Here is a 16,477-nt window from a genome sequence, read left to right on the forward strand (position 1 = left end):
ATTGAATATTGTAACATTTATGTTGATGAACATAAGAAACTCCAAAGGTACTCCTAATAGATATATGTTCATATACAGAAATCGCTTAGCGGGCGGTGTTCAATCGTATATTAATATAAATTCCATTCGAATTCAAAACAAAGCCATATCCCTAGCTGCCCCGAATACTTTTTAGCTACAATCGCTTTTAGCTATTTTTCAAAACTGCTATGCATACGTAATCGATAGCGCGCCTCAGTGCTATCGAATCGGTTTTATCGAGTGCTATCGAATCGGTGCTACCACATACATATTTTTTCAGCCAACTAATTCTGCAAGAGTAGAATTTTTTCCTAGCAGTGGGACTTTCAGAATTTGCACATCCTCCAAGCCAGATTTAACCAAAGCCGGAATGCCGCGCGACTACGACAGGGACTACAACGAGGACGCCGCCGACTACAAGAGAAAGCGACGCGACGAGGAGCCAGCGGCGACCGGTGCTCCAGAGACTCCGGAGGCGGATGGCGGCGGACACACACACACCACCAGCCACGCCGCCCTCCGGGACACGCCCCAGCTGAACGAGAAGACCAACGCGTACCTGCAGGAGTGCCTGCTGGAGAAGAAGACGCTCGAGAAGAAGCACATCATCACCAAGCGGCTGCTTGACGACGGTGAGTTTGGCCCTGAGACACGTAAGACCTGATTGAACGAATCCAATTGATTTTTCACGGCCGCGCAGAGGTGGAGAAGATCTTGGTCAGCGGTCGCATACCCAAACCGGAGATCTATGCCAACGTGTACAGTGAAAAGCCTATCCGAGTAGCCCAGAAGGTGCTGTTCCCCATCAAGGAGTACCCTAAGTTCAATTTCGTTGGAAAAATCCTGGGCCCCAAGGGCAACACACTGCGCCAGCTGCAGGAGGAGACCATGTGCAAGATGGTTGTGATGGGGCGAAACTCAATGCGCGACCATGGCAAGGAGGAAGAGCTTCGCAGCTCTGGCAATCCCAAGTACGCGCATCTCAGCCGAGATTTACATGTGGAGATATCCACTGTGGCCCCTCCCGCGGAAGCCTATCACAGGATCAGCTATGCGCTGGGCGAGATTCGCAAGTTTATGATACCCGATGCCAACGATGACATTCGGCTGGAGCAACTGCGCGAGATGGACGGCAAGGAGCGCATGTACAAGAAGTCTCACCACTATTCCAAGTCATACGGCGATCACGGCGCCTACAGTTCTCGGTAAGATCGTCCGTTTACGTTGCCCGTTAATTGGTTATTGACGATTTCGTCTCGTCACAGCACTCCACCTCCTGCTTCCTCCAAGCCCAAAGTTTATTCGATTCTGGAGAAGGCACGATATGTGATGGACGATCCCAACTATGGCATCGTCAAGACGCACAGGTTGGATAAGTTTAATCGAGTTATTAGTCCTTTAAGGGGTCGTGACAGAAGAGGCCAGTCCAAACGCTCTTAGTGTTCATATTCCTTGTCAGGATTACCAGATATATTCAACTAGATTCTCATCTCGGTCATTTTACATGAAACCATCTGCCATTTGAACCATCCGCCAAATCGTTAGAGCTTTATTTAGCAAAACCCTTTGAGACTTAGTTAGTTTATTAAATAACTTAGCTATCATTTGTTTAATTAGTCCAAATGAGAGCAAGTGTACAATACATTATGGGTTATAGTTTAATTTGAATACCATACGTGTTGCTATGGTCCTCTGCCTGTAATTTTTTTTGCTGCATTAGAAGTAGCTACATTGGACAGTTTTTAAAATCCTTTACATTTTCAGTAGATCCCGGGACCACGAGCTGTACGACCACCACGGAGAATACGATCGCTACGCCACACCACCGCCCCAGACATCGAAGCACTCGACCCACCACGCCCAGTACGACAGCAGCTCCTACGAGCGCGACTACCGGCGTGAGTATCACCCCCACTCATCCTCCTCTTCCTACGCGGCAGCCTATCCAGGTAAGCTATCTAGCTTTCTAGACGTATTAATCTCTTCCCTCAGCAGGCATGTAAAAAGAAACAAAATGAAAAAAGAAAAAGAATACGACTAATAGCAATGTAAACGTTTAAACTCAAATCGCGCAAATCAAGAATAAAACTCGAACGCAAAACAAAAAAAAAAAAATATCCAACTAAGCGACGAAAATTGAAAACGCAAAAAAAACAGAAACCACCACAAAACCGCGTACCAAAATTATGATAAACGGCAACCCATCCCATTTTAACAAGATTTTAAATGCACTATGCCTGATCAGAGGCGAAATCAACTAAACCGTACAGCGACAATAAAATCATCTTCATTAATTGGACGACTACTAACATATTCACAAGAGGCAAGAACCAACAAATTAAAACAAAATCGACTAAAAATCCAATTACTTAAACTCACACCTTGAGAACAAAATCGCAAAACTTCATGCTAGAAAACGCAATAAATATTCGTACAACATGTTTAAAATATAAAATCCAAACTGAAAGGTTTGTGGAACTATTTTTTTGAATCGTGAAAAAAATGCATTTTACTTAATAGAAGAACTTATCGTAGGGTGTAGTGCATTCAAAACCGGTTAAACAATGTATTTTTCTTTTTTTACAATGTATATATGTTAAGCAAATGAAAAACAAAAACCAAAACAGCACCACAGAGACAGAAACAATTTAAAGTCTAAACAACAAATAAAATTCTTTCCAAAATAGCAAAACCAAGCAACGGTCGTTCATCATCGTCATATCGACCAACAACCTCGGGCTCGGGATCACATTCATCTGCACACTACGAAACTGGATCCCGATCTCGTGAAAGCGTGCGTTATCGCTCGGCTCCATATCCGAAAATACGTTAACCCATCGATTTACCAAAATCCCATGAAACCAACCCCAACAACAACAACTACAACAACCACAACTAAACAAAGTTAAGCATAAAGAATAAAATATATTCCAAACAAATTATCAAAAATGTTTAAAGTCAACAATCCAACTATGCACACCTATTAAATATACTATCTAAACGAAAGTAAAAAAATAAACGTAATTTTTGTATTGCAATTGTTATCCCAATATTCGAATTGTGTTGAAACAACAAAAAAAAAGAAGAAATCATCACTGCAACAAGTTTTAACCACGAAATGATTGTAAAAATTAATCAAAAACTTCAATCCAATTAATGCTAGTTAAAGCGAATACAAAAAAGAGAACAAAACACAAACAAAAATCCCCAAAACAATTAATTAATCAATGCGTAATGTTAGACTAAGCTTTGGAAATTATGTTTCATAAGATTATGGAGATAAAACCAACAATAAAAGCAAATAAGAAACCAGAGATATATGCCCAACGACAAGTAAGTATCGCCTGCGGAGACTCTGATTAACTACAAACAACTATCAGCAGCAAATAAAATATTAACCAAGTTCCGGCTTCGTTAAAAATTCCCACGAGCAATGAGTATTGTGAAACGTTAAACGTTGTCGTTTATAATTATGATTTCCTTTTATTTCGTTTGTTTTCTTGCGAACCGACTATTGTTTTATATCTTAAATATTATTTTTAACATTAAACCGTATTAGGGCGATTAGAACTGAATGTGTTTGCCGCGAATAATATCCCAAAATAAAGAAAAGAATAATCAAGGAATCTTGTTTCATTTGGGTATTCAAAAGTTCATGGCACCATCTAGGAACATCAGGCTGTCCACAGCCGATATGGCCATTTCCACGTCCCTCTTTTGGATGGTTTTCTTCTTGGACTGTGCCGTATAGGTGTATGATTCCCGGGACAACGAGGCGATGAATAATTCGACCGCTTTGGCCACCGTAAAGACAGCCTCATTGTTGGCCATGTGCAGATCCGGATCCAGTTTCATTATGTTTCGTATTCTGGCCATGGGAAGTTGTGTCATCCTGGCTTCGTGATCTGCAGAGGGTTTGGTGCCATTCGTCACTGCAAAGGAATCAACGATTAAAGTAAAATCCTAGTAACTGAGGGCCATAACTTACGCGGTTTGTCTGCAACTGGTTCTGTGGCAGATTCCGCTGGGGGGTTCTCCGGCGTTTCCTCTATAACTTCCGGGGATTCCTTGGCCTCCCGTGGTTCCTCTGCCTCCGTCTCCATGGCCTGCTGCAGCTCCTGATCTTGTTCTTCCGAGAATTCATTCTCAAATAAGTCCTCGCTAGCCATTGTTTATCACAAAATTTAAAAACAAATTCTTCAATATTAGAGATGAACTATCCATCCACCGCCAAAAATATCGATATCGCTTATTATCGTATATTGAAAAGCAGCCGCCCTGCTATTCTGGCTACTTCTAGCTAGTTGTGAAGCGGGTTCCTTTAATTATTTAGTTGCTTCTATATGTTTTAATAAAACGTTGTACATAATGTTTATTACTTATATATAAAATAAAATCCGCTCTTATAGGAACTTTTATCTAGTTATAATACATTTTATAACTATAATTATTTAATTAAATTTTGTTACTTAAAATGTAAAACAACAGCATTTTTTGCTAGAAATTCTTTAAAATATCTAGTGGTTGGGGTGTTTCCTTTCATACTCTTGAAACAATTTAAAGCTCGACAACCCTGAACTTCGATAGGTTTGACAGACCTGCGGCCATTTTGAACCTTGTTATACATACAGTTTTCCAGTTTGTGTTTTTGATTGAAAAAATCTCGGTAAGAATTTGATGATAAAAATGGAACCACCAAGCGAGTTCGTTGAAAAACCAGCCACCCATGACCACCAGCCGCGTCTGAACGAGGTGGCCCAAAAGTTTCTGGCCGATTTGGACGAGGAGCGTCAGCGTTTGTCCGCCGAATTTCCACTATGTGCCTTGCTCATCGACGAGGGTAAAATCAATTGGGCAATGCAAAAGTGTCGCATAATGGTAATATTCCCCATATTGCAGCTGTGGATCGAGTCTACTGCACGGGTCGCATTCCCGGCAAGGAGTTCTACGCGGATGTGTACAAGCAGAAGCCGATGAAGATTACCCAAAAGGTGTTCGTGCCCGTCAAGCAATATCCCAAGGTGGGTCTTACATGGCGATTTCTCCCTCTATAATACTAAACCCTACCCTCTCCCCGCAGTTCAACTTTACTGGCAAGATCTTGGGACCGAAGGGCAACTCGCTGCGCCGTCTGCAGGAGGAGACCCAGTGCAAGATAGCCATTAAGGGACGCAGTTCGATCCGCGATCGAATCAAGGAGGAGCAGCTGCGCAACTCGGGGGATCCGAGGTATGCCCACTTGCAGAAGGACCTCTTCCTGGAGGTCAGCACGGTGGCCACTCCGGCGGAGTGCTATGCTCGTATAGCCTACGCCCTGGCCGAGATCCGTAAGTATCTAATTCCAGACAAGAATGATGAGGTGTCCCACGAACAGCTACGTGAATTGATGGAAATGGATCCGGAGTCGGCCAAAAGTATTCACGGACCCAATCTGGAAGCCTACAGGTAAGAACATATAAAAGCTTACCTCTGTATACCCATGCAACTTACTTATCCAAGTCATCAAATCACAAAAATCACTTAACCTATGAATTTCTCAGTGATCTTATAGTCTCTAGCAAGCATATACATACATAAAATTAAAGCATGCCTTAATAACTCTTTAAAAAACCATTGCCATAATGATTTAAGGGCAATATCAGAGAAACATATTTATCCAAGATTTGTGCAGGATGAGTAATCGGTATACAGAGGCTTTACGTGGGGAATAGAAATCTAAGTCAAATATTTCTAGATCTGTCTTCGACAAAAAATTCGGAGGCAACAGCAATGGAGCTCCCAAGTACATCAACCTAATCAAGCGCGCTGCGGAAAATCCGCCCGAGTAAGTTACTTGTAAAGTATAATTTTGTATCATTTACTGACCCCACCAGGAATACAGGGCCCAAGCGTCCTCGCGTCTGATTAGTACCTTAAATCCTAGCCAACATGCCTTGATATATGGTAATTAACATTGTCAATCCTTATAGAGTCGATGATGGGGAGGAGGTAGCCTACGAGTATGAGCACCGTATGCCCCCCAAGCGTCCACCCACGGGCTATGAGTACAGCAAACGTAAGTGGTGCCCATGCATGCTTTTCTGATCCTTTCAGCCGTAGATTCGTAGTACCGGGGTATATTTATAAGATCGCTTTCTGGCTTCCTTCCCAGTTTTATGGGTCGCACTTTGGTTGGGGCTCCTTGGGTTAGATTGTAGTATCAGTACCAGTACCAATACCAGCGAATGAACAATAACTTCTCAATGCAAAACTATATAATACTCTGGAATGATTAATTTTACATAACGAACAACTTTTTTATATAGTAATGATATATACGCATAACATACTAAAAATAATAATGAACCAATTTTATAGCACGTCCATCAATAATACCGACAAACGGAGCGGCATATAAACGTCCATATCCGACTGACATGAAACGTATGCGCGAACCGCCCATCAAGTCCTATAAGCCCAATCCGTATACCATACTCAAAAAATATAAACAATAGAACCGAGCTGCGCCGTTCGGAGCTCCGGTTGATTCCGGCACACAACGCTATAAATGATAACTAAGGACGATGTTTATGTTAAAAAACCCATACTGGGAGCACTTTGAATATACATAAAACCTAATATTTTCTTGATCTAACAAGAAAAAGCAGCATTTAAAATGTTGCTATGAATGAATAACGAGTAACATTAATAAAAAGGCGTACTAGCGCTGTTAATTCCCACAAACATAATTTTAATCTTAATATATATTTCGCATAAACCTGTTCGAACTGTTAACGTTCAACGGATCATAAGCCCAATTATATACAATTCTGTTTAAATTATTATTTCCTGAGTTCGTAGATTTCTATGATCCTCAAAAATGTGTAATAAAACGAAACGAAATGAATGAATTTAATAAATACTGTCGAAACGAATCCAACTATAATTGAATCGATTAAACTACCCGATCCTCCCCCTTACAATCAATATATGCATTACATATTTAAACACATGTGTCACTAGCAGTAGAATCAAGAGTTATATCTCTACAAAATAAATTAGTAAAGTAATAAACCGGTATGAAATTATCACATTGTTCAATGAAATGAAGTGAAGATCACAATCCATTTGGGACATCAAGACATTAAAATGCGTTTAAAAATAAGTTAATAAAGCATTATGAATTTATAAATAAAAAAGAAAGAACATTGAATAAACAATAAAAGTTGCTGCACGACAAAAACATATCATATTTTCTTGAAAGACAATTTAGTTTCAGATATATCTGACGGGTAAGTAGTTTAAACATATAGTAATAAGATGTTTAAACAAAGGATAAACGGATAATAAAGGTTTTTAAAAGAAAAATGTCTTTTATTATTTTTGCTTATAGGGAATGAACTAGCGATATAACATTTAAAAGTTTTCTGTTGGTTTTTTTTTTTATAAATCTTTAACAAGGGTTCTTTGGTTCGATTAATATTAAACTAACATTTGTATTGTATGGGTCTTCCTGTAAAGCTGGCTAGCCAAATCTGCTTCTCCAGCTCGTTATCATCAGCTCTTGTGCCATTTTCTTGTGGTTGGGTTTGTAATCGGTGCAGGATTCTTTGGTAAACCTCAAAGGCAGTTTGGGCCTGCCCACAACGACTTTGGCCACAATGCTCAGAGAACTGGGATTCCTCAAGGTAAGTATCTTCGGTCAGAGGGGGATTCTCGCTTTGAGGTATCATCTGAAGGATGCGGAATTGACTACTGATTTCTTAAAACCAACTATGCGTTGGGAACTCACCTTAGCTGATCCAACTGGCACTGATTTATTCCGCTGACTAGATATGTGTCCTGGCCGCTAAGCAGTTGTCGACTGAGCCGGAAAGTAAAGTTCTCGCTCGAGGCTTGTGCCACCACCATTAGCACCACCCTTAGGAGCCACCATATGGTTGCCAGGCCCTGCGCACATTGCGGAATTCCTCCTCCCACTCCTCCACCGCGTTGCAGCTGCAGTGAGCTCCTATAAGGACCTCAGCGCTTTGTTGTCCTTGTCGCGCGTGTGTTTTCCCCCCTCCCACTTTCAAAAAAAGTACGACACCGAATCCTGCCGGCCTGCATATATAGGGGTGGATTTCGTTGAATGGATTCAGCTGGGTCTATAGCAGCTCTAGTTTATTTCAGTTTTATATCCGACAAAATTGCATACATTGTTTTCATGTATTCATAATCTGTTCACATATACGTATATATATATATATATATATATAGTATCCTTCACAATGATTCTTTAAGCCACTTGGTATCGCATTTTGTTCCGCTAAGTTAAAATCAATTATGTACTAATCTCTCGATTCATTAAGCGCAAGACTAAAGCAATCACACTAGGCTAATTCGATCCTATAGATAGCGTATCTAAATTCAAAGAGTGGTTTACAAACAATATTACTTTAAAGGAGTCTAAAAACATCGACGTTGGAAGTAGGAGGAAGCAGAGTTGGAAGTGTAGTTTAATTAATCTATAGCTCTAGGAAGTTTGCTTCCCCGAAAAATCGGTTTTCCTATGTACTATATATATTAAAGTAACAAAGCAACACCTAACTTTAATTTGCCAAGCCATCGATGTAATCCGAGGGCCACATCCCAATGTCATCAAGCTCATCTGTTGCGGTGCGCATCTCCAAACGTAATGCCGGTGGTGCAGATTTTAGAGGGGTCTTGAACTTGGCCCGCTTCAAAATCGGAAGGACACTGCCAACTGGAGTGGGGCCAGGAGCAGGCCGATCAGCCAGAAGCTAATGTCCCGTCCATGAGGCGCCGCATCCTTGGCGGGGGACGAGGTTACCGCCGAGACTGTGGGTACCGATGGAACCATGGTGCTTGGCTCCGGTCCAAAGCGAATGGTCACCTCGCGTCGCGCCTTGTTGGGCACTTCGCACACATACCGCTCCTCCGTCGCATTGGAGGCCAGGGGCACGGTCAGGGAGAACTGCTTGTCCATGCTGTAAATCTTGTCGAATATGTTGTTTCCGTTGGAGACAGGTGTCTTTCCCTTGTACCAGAGCACCACGTGATGTTGAGCTTTAAAAACAGCAAAAAATCAATATTTGGTAAGGACATCGTAGGTAGCACATCAATATTTTCGAAAGGGCTTCACAGAACTGATAGGATACCTTAAAAGGGGCCAATCTAAGGAAGAAATCTGCATTTTCCTAGACTAACAAATGTTTTAGCACATTTATTAAAGCCAAATGTTGAAGAAATGTTAATATTGAATAATAACACAGGAACCGAAAGTTGAACGTTGTGAAATTTATAGATTTATTGTTTTCTATGATATTTGGGCGCTCCTGAGCAAAAGTCTCATATAAACTTTTTTCCATCAACTACGGCTGGAGCACCCAAATGCCTTGTAGCCCCAAATATTCAAGATAGGGACTATATATAAGCAATGTTGACTTAAATTGGGACTGTGTTTCAGCATAAATATTTACGATAACTATAATTTATATGTAGGCCAGGCACATAATTCATTTTTGTATTCTTAGCTATACCGCGGAAACTGTAGGTGATGAAACACAAGTTTGCATGGGAATTTTACTCAGGATGATCCAATTATCATGGTAAACTAGAAATGGTTCGTGGGCAATTTTGGCTGTGTACCTGTGTAATATATACAAATAATAAAACATTTTTGGACAAAAATGTTTGATAAGATATAAAAAGAAATATTGTTTCCTGAAAATTATCTATTTTTCCCAAAAGCTCTCATAATTTTTCTTTATATTTTTGATTGTGCACTCACCATTGTAATTCTTTACAGGACACTCGAGTTTCACACTGGTCGTGTTGATCGGCACATATATGTTAACATCAGTCTTCTCGAAGTAAGGTTCGGGGACTTTGGGATTTTCAGTAGACTTAGCCAGGTTTCCCGCTGCATGCTGCGAATCATCCTCATAGTCATAATCCTTGCTGGCGTCTGTGGGAGTGACTCCTCCACCAGCTCCTCCTCCATCGCCGCCTCCAGCGGCTGAAGAGGATTTGGCTGGGAGTGCCTCTGGGTAGGTCAGCACACCTGGAATATATTGTAATTAGCTAGGTTCCCTAAAAAAACACACGCAGTTTTTGCTACACGGATAAAAAACAGGTAGTTAAAAATGTAAAGTTTCTAGGTGAAAAAGAGTTGTCATGCCTTGCATCTAATTGTTCGTTAAATAATAAAACAATTTTTATATAAGCTGATAAAAAGTTTATTTTGTTATTATTATTTTTTTTCCACTCTTCCACTCTTATTTTTAAAAATATCGATCAAACGTTTTTTCGTTGTTGAATGCAATATTTTTGGGAACGTTTCAAAATAATGCGTAAAATGTAAATCTTTATAGATGAATTTGTTTCTGTGTATCCATTGAAAAGCACTCGAAAAGGTGCCAGCCCAGATTTCCGTGTCTGGCGATAGTTTCCAAGCCTAGGCTCCTAAGACCCCGGGAAGGCAACATAAAACCATTAACGGAATACGGAATATGCCGCCAAGCCAAGCCCCTTTTGTATGTGAATTTTCCCAGGGAGCGTGTCAACGCCCATTCTGGAGTGATATGATGGTTACAACTCCAGTTGGAGGTCAGGTCACGGAATGGAATTCTTTTCGGGAATACTCAGCATATGCAAGCCACACTCGCTGACATATGTATCTGGATTTGGCTCAAGGATATATGTACATTGCTTTGGTTGCGTCATTTGCACGTTTAGCGCATTGCTTAATGTCTGCGAAAATAGCCAATTTGCGATATATAATTCGTGGGTTTATGTGCTGGCGGGGGTGTGTACATACAATGTGCCAAAGTTATTAGTTTTGTTTACACTCTCGTTAGGAAAAATGAAAAGACATCGGCAGACAGGTCGGGACACCTTTCTTAGCCTTGGCGTAGTTACTGTCTTGTGTTTGCCCGGAAAATACGATTTGGGTCAGCGGAAAATGGGGATGATTTTATCATCCTGAATCATAAAGACAATATGGATCAAGTTTAATTTATTACTTTTGGTTCAGTGGAGGTTTGGGGGAATTTATGGCGCCCAAAAGTATGCCACAATAATATTTACCAATATTCAAGCAAACATTAAAATTTACTAACTTAAGATAAAGGGGCGTATCCAACAGATAAGTCTGAAATCATGGCAATTATTTATATCAAATTGTAATTAAACATAAAAAAAACTGATTTTAACACGTCTCTTGGGGGCTCTAACTTATTAATGCTATACCAAAATGACTAGCTACTTAATTTGTTTAGTATAAAACCAACAAAAGAAATTGTTGATTAAGACTATATCTAAAAGTATTAAGTGTTTGTCAAGTGTAAGGCTGCCGAAAAATATCCCCAAGTCCAGATATTATAAGCCTAAACAGCTCTTACTTTCAGGGTCAAGTGTAGAAAGTTTCGGCCTATCCCATAAAGGGAAACTGTCAACTCATTTGACAAACCCATGGAATCTCACGCTTCCATTGTCCTCCCCGTATTATAATTAATATCGATAAGCCGGATAAATAACCCTGGAACGCAGGCATGATATGACAATTACCTCGCCATATTCTCTTCCGTTTGACAGCTCATCATATACCATAGCTCCCCAGACCCACTCCCAGTTGCTTAATTATTCAAGAGCCACTTTAATCATGTTGATATTTTTAACAATGTGCTCATTCGATCCCAAGCCCCTGCCACCCTTTTCATTTACTGTTCCACTAATTTCTCTATTCGGAAGCACTGAACAATGTTCATACACGCACCGAAAAACTATCTAAAGCTCAAAGATCACAGATAAAAATTAAGTCGAATGCCGATTTTCTCATAAGCTGGGATCATCTTAAAAATAAGATTCAGTTTCATAGCTATATTTTTGCAAATTTAGTTCCACCATATTGCATTGGAGTATGTAGATCTCAAAGTGCTTTGAACCGCTAGAAAAAGCGGATAATCCATTAAATTTAGGAGAAATTAAATTTTTGTTTTGGTTTATTTGTGCTATAAAATTAAATTAGATTTAATTTTAAGACATTTACATTTCAATTAAAATTGACTTAAGCTTGGCTTTTCAATAAATGTTTCACAGAACATTTTTAATTACATTGTTTTTTACTTCCTGTTAATATAAGTTGGGAAGGAATTTATGGAAACAGATATATTTAAGATCAAAATTATACACATAGAAAATTATGCCTTAAAATTCTACGTTTTCGGAGTTTTCTTTGTGTACACTAAATGGATCTGAATTACACAAGAAATTAAATTGCTCGGACATTTTAAACCTGAAGTCGTAAGAATTATATCTGAAATAGGTTTATATTTTTTCCTCAGTGTACACACATCATTGTGCTTTGGGAAGACAAACCCTGCTTACAAGTGGTTTCCAAATTGTCGTCAATTCAATGAATGACACACGTTCTTTCTTTTCCTCCCCCCATTTCGACCACTTTATCCCGTCTCGCCCCTCTAATAACTCCCAGCCAGCGTTTAAGGAAAACTTTGCCATAAACTTGGCGACCCTTTGAAGCACTTTTGCTTTGATAGTTTTAGGTGGCAGACAAGTGTTTTATGGAGTTTGGAGCCGGCTCCATGTGTGGATGGCGAAAATGCAACCGCTTGTGAATACCAAACCATTTAGTTGATATTGAAATGGGTGATGAGGCAATCCCTGTGTCATATTTAATCAATATAAATATATAAGAAAGCCATGACAAATGCAGTCATCTGTGAATCGATTCAATTTTTGGGGACTTTTGGGAATACAAATTCTCGATAAGTAATTCCCATTTACCGAATGGTTCAGTGCAGTTCTTAAACTTTCGAATGAATCAGTTAAATACGCCTCGTGAATAATTCAAATGATGGAGCAATCCCAGTAACATATGTTTTTTAAATGGTCTGCAGACATTGGTTAAAGCATTGCCTTATTGGGTCAGCGGAAAAACGGGGTAAGTGCAATGTAATCCATCGATTACTTAAGCGCCTGCAGCTCATACACAGGCACAAGTGCCGTGGAAATTTTCCCCAGGATTATAATCTCTAGATTATGCAAATTAGCCTCCATGAGTGGGTTATAAGAAGCAGCACGCAAACAAGAAATTCAAAAGTATTTCTTTGTGTCTTGATGAAATAAAGCCTTCGAAGAGCCCTCTACTTTTATGGAACCCGCATATGCATAGATTCCCGAAACAAATCCACTGCACATAAAGATTATAAATTGATTCGAAATTAATTTGTCTTCTTTAATGGAACTCTATATGCGGCGAAAGATGTGAGAGATGAAACCGATTTTTACCTGGGAACTGGACAGATCCACAGGCGATAAGGAGCAGCAGCCAGAGATGCCTCATTTCTGTCGCTTGTTTATGATTGAGGGGTATGCCAAACTGCACTCCTTGGAATCCTTTTCACTTTTTATTTTATTTTCGTATCCCAGCGGTTGCAGAACCCGTTCGCTTTTTTTGCCAACTTTGGGGATAAACGGCGAGCGAGGCACTGAACTTTGTTTTTGTCGCTAAGGTTTTCGTGGTTTTGTGCTCTTTTGCGTGGGCTGTCGTTATCGTGCTGTTGTTCGCCGAGGACTGCCAGTTGGGAATAAGAGGTGCGATTGCGAATGCCGACGGAGGGATATCCAGCTACAGTGTTACGTCTATATTAGACTACACGTAGCGATATAAAATACTTATAAGGGATGCCCTTATTTGTAAAGCTTGTAATAAAATTATCATAAGGAATGTTGATTCCCGAAGGAAGGATATCCAGATGTTACGTCTACAATATATGCAGCGAAATAAAATACTTATAAACGATATACTTTTTCATAAAGTAACCACATATAACATATTTATAAAGTTTGTAATAAAATTATCAAAAGAAATGTGGATTCCCGACGGTAGGATATCTAGCTTCAGTGTTACAATTTATGTAGCGAAATAAAATGCTTATAAAGGATACCCTTATTTGTATAGTGTGTAATAAAATTATCATAAAAAATGTTGATTCCCGAAGGAAGGATATCTAGCTACAGTGTAACGCCTATATTATAATATTAACGACTGACGTTTTTTATATAGTAACCACATATCACAAATTTATATAGTTTGTAATAAATTTATCATAAGAAATGTTGATTGGAACACTCTACTGCCTATAATACAGTGTTTAACAATGTTATTGTCAGGTTCCAGAAAAACCGTATCATATACATGTGAATTTGGTAAACCTTAAATACCATAAATAATATAATTAGGTTTACATTTGGTTTTTAAAATTGAGATTGCAGTTATATATATATCATTAAAATATAATTAAAGTACGTATTTATGAACTAAAGAATGTTGACTATTTCAAAAAACGTTTTTTTCGAATTCCGTAACTTTTAAATTCTTGCTTTTTGAAAGTTTGGATAATGATGTTCTGCTTTAATAGAACAAACTTTTTAAGAATTTCATTTTTTCAAATATCCTAACTTTTAAATTCTTATTTTTTGAAAGTTTGGATTATGGTGTTCTGTTTTAATGGAACAAACTTAAATGTCCCTGTTATAGAGGGTCCTCTGTATGTTTTGTATTTTAAATGGGAAAAAGGGAGGAGGTAGCATAATAACCGAATGGGAATCCGAACAACCGAAGGCGGCGAAGGAGAGCAGATGACTCATGTTGCACAGTCGCAGGAGTGCCCAATTGGAATTTCGGAAAAGCCTTGCGTTCCCTGGCCGAGAAAATACCAATTTCCCACTTGGCAGGACCAAAAGCAAAAGAGAGAGCCTAGGTCAATTCCACTTTCCAGCATTCCCTTGCAGTTGGTGCAATCTAGCCATCCCACCCCCACCCATTGCAGTTGGTGGCATTGCAACTGCCGAAGAGAGTAAAAACACTCTTAACTTCCGCTCTCTTAGGTTGCTGCCGCAGGGAGTCTGAGCGCCTCTTTGAACATTTCAATTTCCCGAGCGATGATTCCAGCAGAATTCTCACATTTCCCTGCTGTCAGCATTCTATTCTTCCAGTCTTCTGCTGGCTTTTAACATTGTTGTTGTCGCCCTTGTTGTTTGATTAATTTGTTTTGAAAAGAAACGAATTCTCGGAAATTCTACGAATGCATTCCAGTGTGATGGCACTGGTGTGTGTAAATATAAATATTTGATTAATATCCACGCCCATCCAAGCCCATTCCAATCTCCATTCTCTGCCCCACAGAATCCGAATCAGAATCCCCTTGTAATTGTTCTAAATTTGCGGATGTTTACAGGCTTGGCACCCAAAAAAGAAGACATGTTAAACATCGCACCATTCTGGCACTGAAAATAAAACATAGGAAAATTCCATGTAATAAGTATATCCTCTGTTCCAAATATTTAAGTCCCAAATGTCTAATAACAATTTCGTGAATTCACATTTTGAAATATTAAAATTTCTTATGGGAACAAATATTGACATATAAACTCTGTTGGAAAAACTATTTATAAATATTATGTGGCAACAAATATAATACATATTCTGAGAGCACAACCAAAAAAATGTATTATTTGGCAGTCTAAAAAATTTAAACAGAATTCCTACTCAACACATCCTATCTACTATTTTTTAGGTATCTTAAAGATACTTACCACACATATCCTCAGTGCAGAGCACACACAGCCTCAAAGAGATCTATCTGTGCAAGATCCATAATGCAATGCACTTTGTTTTATGCTCGTAGATTAATTTTAATTGTTTGTTTGTTTGTACAGTGCAAATGTTGCATGTATCTACATTTAATGCGGTCGCTGTCGCACTCATAAATCGTATCTGCATCTGTTGCGCCAAGTATCCAAGTATCCATGTATCCGTATCTCGCCCGATGTAGGCGTCATTGTCGGGGACAGGAAAAAAAAAGAGGAAAAGGCAAACAGAAGAAGTGATGGAGCAACTCCGGGGATATTACCCCTTGGAAATCGAGGAAATCACGGCTTCCCAGGCCGACTTTATTGGAGCCCTGAGAAAATGCCGCAATTGCATCAAGCAAATTGTCTCCGGGGGATGCAAATAAATTTCCGCGAATCTTGGACTGCAACTTGCAACTTGAAGACGCTTCTTCTGGAAGAAGGGCAAATGAAGACATGTGCTGTTCAGCAATTGTAGGAATTTAGCCCGAGCATGTGGCATAATGAAATTGTATTTCGCTACTCAAGTTTAACTTAATTGGGGCTTGTTTATACCATTTTTACCATAAATTATGGTATTTTTTTGTGAGCACAATCCAGAGTTTCACATCCGTTAATTCATATTTATGGCCAGGAAATGCTTTCTTTCTATAAATACAACCCCTTTGAAAAGAATGTTTTTAAATAAAATTATTTCGCGCCACATAATCAACGCTCTCTGAACGTTTTCTCTTTGAAAAATACGCACTCTCTTTGCCCTTCTCTTCGAAAGCAGACAAGGCAAGCATTAAACACTGAAAACGAGAAAGCCGATGTCCAT

At 39.3% G+C, this 16,477-nt stretch overlaps 5 protein-coding genes across 7 annotated transcripts; 2 read left to right on the forward strand and 3 right to left on the reverse strand.

Moving 5' to 3' along the window:
- The first annotated feature begins 257 nt into the window (after positions 1-257).
- LOC119550874 (KH domain-containing, RNA-binding, signal transduction-associated protein 2) lies at positions 258-3,335 on the forward strand. 3 transcript variants are annotated; one of them, XM_037859858.1, is made up of 5 exons: positions 260-653; positions 722-1,226; positions 1,287-1,388; positions 1,786-1,970; positions 2,709-3,335. In XM_037859858.1, the coding sequence occupies exons 1-5, from the start codon at positions 392-394 to the stop codon at positions 2,852-2,854; spliced, it is 1,200 nt and encodes a 399-aa protein (XP_037715786.1). In that variant the 5' UTR covers positions 260-391; the 3' UTR covers positions 2,855-3,335. The 3 variants fall into 3 exon arrangements, with proteins under 3 accessions (XP_037715788.1, XP_037715786.1, XP_037715787.1); XM_037859859.1 differs by having other exon boundaries at positions 1,789-1,970; XM_037859860.1 differs by lacking the exon at positions 1,287-1,388 and having other exon boundaries at positions 258-653; positions 1,789-1,970.
- A 154-nt stretch (positions 3,336-3,489) lies between these two features.
- On the reverse strand, positions 3,490-4,244 carry LOC119550875 (DNA polymerase epsilon subunit 4). The gene is made up of 2 exons (XM_037859861.1): positions 4,010-4,244; positions 3,490-3,953 (listed from the first exon to the last, which is right to left on the reverse strand). The coding sequence occupies exons 1-2, from the start codon at positions 4,188-4,190 to the stop codon at positions 3,667-3,669; spliced, it is 468 nt and encodes a 155-aa protein (XP_037715789.1). The 5' UTR covers positions 4,191-4,244; the 3' UTR covers positions 3,490-3,666.
- A 368-nt stretch (positions 4,245-4,612) lies between these two features.
- Positions 4,613-7,088, forward strand: LOC119550096 (KH domain-containing, RNA-binding, signal transduction-associated protein 2). Its single transcript, XM_037858576.1, has 6 exons — positions 4,613-4,861; positions 4,921-5,042; positions 5,102-5,466; positions 5,756-5,845; positions 5,991-6,076; positions 6,379-7,088. The coding sequence occupies exons 1-6, from the start codon at positions 4,699-4,701 to the stop codon at positions 6,513-6,515; spliced, it is 963 nt and encodes a 320-aa protein (XP_037714504.1). The 5' UTR covers positions 4,613-4,698; the 3' UTR covers positions 6,516-7,088.
- Positions 7,089-7,295: 207 nt separating this feature from the next.
- On the reverse strand, positions 7,296-7,991 carry LOC119550098 (ventrally expressed gene D protein). The gene is made up of 2 exons (XM_037858578.1): positions 7,793-7,991; positions 7,296-7,733 (listed from the first exon to the last, which is right to left on the reverse strand). Exon 2 carries the CDS (start codon positions 7,731-7,733, stop codon positions 7,488-7,490), a length of 246 nt encoding a protein of 81 aa, XP_037714506.1. The 5' UTR covers positions 7,793-7,991; the 3' UTR covers positions 7,296-7,487.
- A 136-nt stretch (positions 7,992-8,127) lies between these two features.
- On the reverse strand, positions 8,128-13,590 carry LOC119550097. Its single transcript, XM_037858577.1, has 3 exons — positions 13,312-13,590; positions 9,794-10,066; positions 8,128-9,069 (listed from the first exon to the last, which is right to left on the reverse strand). Exons 1-3 carry the CDS (start codon positions 13,364-13,366, stop codon positions 8,723-8,725), a joined length of 675 nt encoding a protein of 224 aa, XP_037714505.1. The 5' UTR covers positions 13,367-13,590; the 3' UTR covers positions 8,128-8,722.
- Between the last annotated feature and the right edge of the window lie 2,887 nt (positions 13,591-16,477).

Source organism: Drosophila subpulchrella, chromosome 2R (assembly GCF_014743375.2).
Source record: "Drosophila subpulchrella strain 33 F10 #4 breed RU33 chromosome 2R, RU_Dsub_v1.1 Primary Assembly, whole genome shotgun sequence".
NCBI classification, from domain to species: domain Eukaryota; kingdom Metazoa; phylum Arthropoda; class Insecta; order Diptera; family Drosophilidae; genus Drosophila; species Drosophila subpulchrella.

Coding starts and splice junctions, on each gene's coding strand:
- LOC119550874 (XM_037859858.1), top strand. CDS start 392: ATGCCGCGCGACTACGACAGGGACTACAACGAGGACGCCGCCGACTAC. Junction 654..721: donor CAAGCGGCTGCTTGACGACG/GTGAGTTTGGCC, acceptor ACGGCCGCGCAG/AGGTGGAGAAGATCTTGGTC. Junction 1,971..2,708: donor CTACGCGGCAGCCTATCCAG/GTAAGCTATCTA, acceptor TTTCCAAAATAG/CAAAACCAAGCAACGGTCGT.
- LOC119550875 (XM_037859861.1), bottom strand. CDS start 4,190: ATGGCTAGCGAGGACTTATTTGAGAATGAATTCTCGGAAGAACAAGAT. Junction 3,954..4,009: donor ACCAGTTGCAGACAAACCGC/GTAAGTTATGGC, acceptor ATTCCTTTGCAG/TGACGAATGGCACCAAACCC.
- LOC119550096 (XM_037858576.1), top strand. CDS start 4,699: ATGATAAAAATGGAACCACCAAGCGAGTTCGTTGAAAAACCAGCCACC. Junction 4,862..4,920: donor TGCCTTGCTCATCGACGAGG/GTAAAATCAATT, acceptor CCCATATTGCAG/CTGTGGATCGAGTCTACTGC. Junction 5,043..5,101: donor CCGTCAAGCAATATCCCAAG/GTGGGTCTTACA, acceptor CTCTCCCCGCAG/TTCAACTTTACTGGCAAGAT.
- LOC119550098 (XM_037858578.1), bottom strand. CDS start 7,733: ATGATACCTCAAAGCGAGAATCCCCCTCTGACCGAAGATACTTACCTT.
- LOC119550097 (XM_037858577.1), bottom strand. CDS start 13,366: ATGAGGCATCTCTGGCTGCTGCTCCTTATCGCCTGTGGATCTGTCCAG. Junction 10,067..13,311: donor TGGATCTGTCCAGTTCCCAG/GTAAAAATCGGT, acceptor AATATATTCCAG/GTGTGCTGACCTACCCAGAG. Junction 9,070..9,793: donor TCCTGTAAAGAATTACAATG/GTGAGTGCACAA, acceptor CTGTTTTTAAAG/CTCAACATCACGTGGTGCTC.